Source organism: Arachis hypogaea, chromosome 9 (assembly GCF_003086295.3).
Source record: "Arachis hypogaea cultivar Tifrunner chromosome 9, arahy.Tifrunner.gnm2.J5K5, whole genome shotgun sequence".
Taxonomy (NCBI): Eukaryota; Viridiplantae; Streptophyta; class Magnoliopsida; order Fabales; family Fabaceae; genus Arachis; species Arachis hypogaea.
This window is the reverse complement of record NC_092044.1, coordinates 28,941,223-28,943,497: the sequence shown is the minus strand read 5'-3', so window position 1 is coordinate 28,943,497 and position 2,275 is coordinate 28,941,223. Positions and strand designations below refer to the sequence as shown.

Sequence of the window (2,275 nt, the reverse complement as noted above, 5' to 3'; positions counted from 1 at the left end):
ATATACATGTATTTTCTGCTTGAATACTTATAATGGAGGGAGGATATATAGAATGAAATATCATCTTGCAAAAATCCCTGGACAAATTAAAGTCTGTAACAAAGTTACTAAAGATGTTGAGCTTCAATTCAAAAGGCTTTTGGAGGAAAACAAAAAAAATAAGGCAGAAAAAAGAAAATTTACATCTGAGTGTTATGATGTGGAAAGTGAAAGAGAAGCGGAAGAAGAGGGTGAAGCGCCTAATCCTATACAACCTCCGGCTCCTGCAACAATGGGAGACAAAGGAAAGAGAAGAGCGATTGCTGCTACTCCAATTGGAAGTTATTTTAAGGAAAGGACTACGCCAGGCTCTCAACCAGCTTTGAAAAGTGTATTGGCCAGTAAACAAGTTAAACACAAGGTTAAGTTGGGGCTTGCAAGATGGATCATTGATGCACAGATTCCATTCAATGCAATTCAATCGCCTTACTTTCAACCTGCCTTGGACGACGTTGCTGCAATTGGACCTGGTTTCAAGGGACCGTCGTATGACGAAATGAGAGTTCATTTGCTAGCCGATCTTAAGAAGGAGTGTCAGTTACTTGTTGAAGGTTATAGGAGCTCGTGGAAAAGGACTGGTTGTACACTGATGGCAGATGGCTGGACTGATCAAAGGCAGCGTACGTTAATTAATTTTCTAGTTTATTGTCCTGCTGGTATGTCATTTGTTAAGTCTGTTGATGCTTCTAATATGATAAAAACTGCCGATACCTTGTTTAAATTGTTTGCTGAGGTTATTGAGTGGGTTGGGTCTAGTAACATTGTGCATGTGGTTACTGATAATGCTGCGAATTATGTATCTGCTGGAAAACTCATTCATGAAAAGTATCCAAACATTTTTTGGTCTCCTTGTGCTGCTCATTGCATCAATCTTATCTTAAAAGACATAGCAAGTCTTCCTCACATAGCTGACCTTGCCTCTCGTGCTTCAAAAGTGACTGTCTTTGTTTACAATCATATGATTTTCTTGTCATGGCTTAGAAAAAGAAAAGAGTGGAAAGAAATTGTTCGACCAGGTGTAACACGTTTTGCTACTGTTTTCATTACTTTGAAAAGTATATATGATCATAAACAAGACTTGCAAGCATTGGTGATTGACAAATATTTCACTTCTCATAAATTATCCAAGAGTGTCAATGGGAAGATGGTTAGTTCAATTATCTTGGATAGTAAGTTTTGGGAGGATTGTTTTACTACTGTTATGCTTGTTGGTCCTCTAATTAAGTTATTGAGGCTTGTTGATGCTGATGAGAAACCTTCTCTGGGTATCGTGTATGCGGGCATGCAAAGAGCCAAAATTAATATCAAGACAATGTTTAGAAATAGGAAATCTGCATACACACCCTATACAAGTATCTTGAAAATGCGGTGGGATAAGCATTTGAAGCGTGACCTCCATGCAGCAGCATACTTTTTGAATCCAGATTACTTCTATAGTGAGGGGTTTGTTGAGAAGGCAAATATCTTGAGGTCTTTGCTTGATTTATTTGATATTGAAACTCTTTGCGATGACTCGGTTGCCGCAATGCAAGAGATACAGTTGTATCGAGATCGAAAAGGAAGTTTTGGAAGGGAAAGTGCATTAAAAGCAATTAAGAGACTTGAACCTGGTAAGTATTTATATTTCTATGTTCAATTTACTTTGAATGTTTTTTAAATATTGAATGAGAATTGATAGTTGAATTTCATATTCTGGTAGGTGAATGGTGGAGGCTACACGGTGGGAGTGCTCCTAACTTGCAAAAAATGGCAATTCGTCTTCTTCATCAAACATCTTCATCATCCGGCTGCGAGAGGAACTCTTTGAACAAATCCATTCAAAGAGGAGGAACCGATTAGAGCATCAAAGGCTAAGTGACATTGTTTATGTCACTTATAATCTACGCCTTCAATCTAGAATGCATCGCAAGAAGAAGAATTATGATCCAATTGACATTCAAAGCATTGACACAGTAGATTTTTGGGTAATGCCGGATGAAGAAGATCCTGAATTTACTAATGGAGACATTGAAGGCATTGAAAATTTAATCTATACGGATAATGCTATGCCTTCATATCCTACAGGTTATTGAAATAGCAAAACTTGTTTCATTTCCTCTCAATATCTGATGTATAGTTCTAACTTTAATTTTTTCTTGGTTTTCTATTTTATTTTATTAGATGGAGGAGATGTGGAACTTGATATGGATTTCCCTAATGTTGCTGATTCTTCAAATACAGCTTCTTTTGGTGTTAC

General features: G+C 37.2%; 1 protein-coding gene across 1 annotated transcript; it reads left to right on the top strand.

Annotated features, from left to right (window-relative positions):
• The first annotated feature begins 271 nt into the window (after nt 1-271).
• On the top strand, nt 272-1,878 carry LOC112709052 (uncharacterized). Its single transcript, XM_025760953.1, has 2 exons — nt 272-1,649; nt 1,739-1,878. The coding sequence occupies exons 1-2, from the start codon at nt 272-274 to the stop codon at nt 1,876-1,878; spliced, it is 1,518 nt and encodes a 505-aa protein (XP_025616738.1).
• The last annotated feature ends 397 nt before the right edge of the window (nt 1,879-2,275 follow it).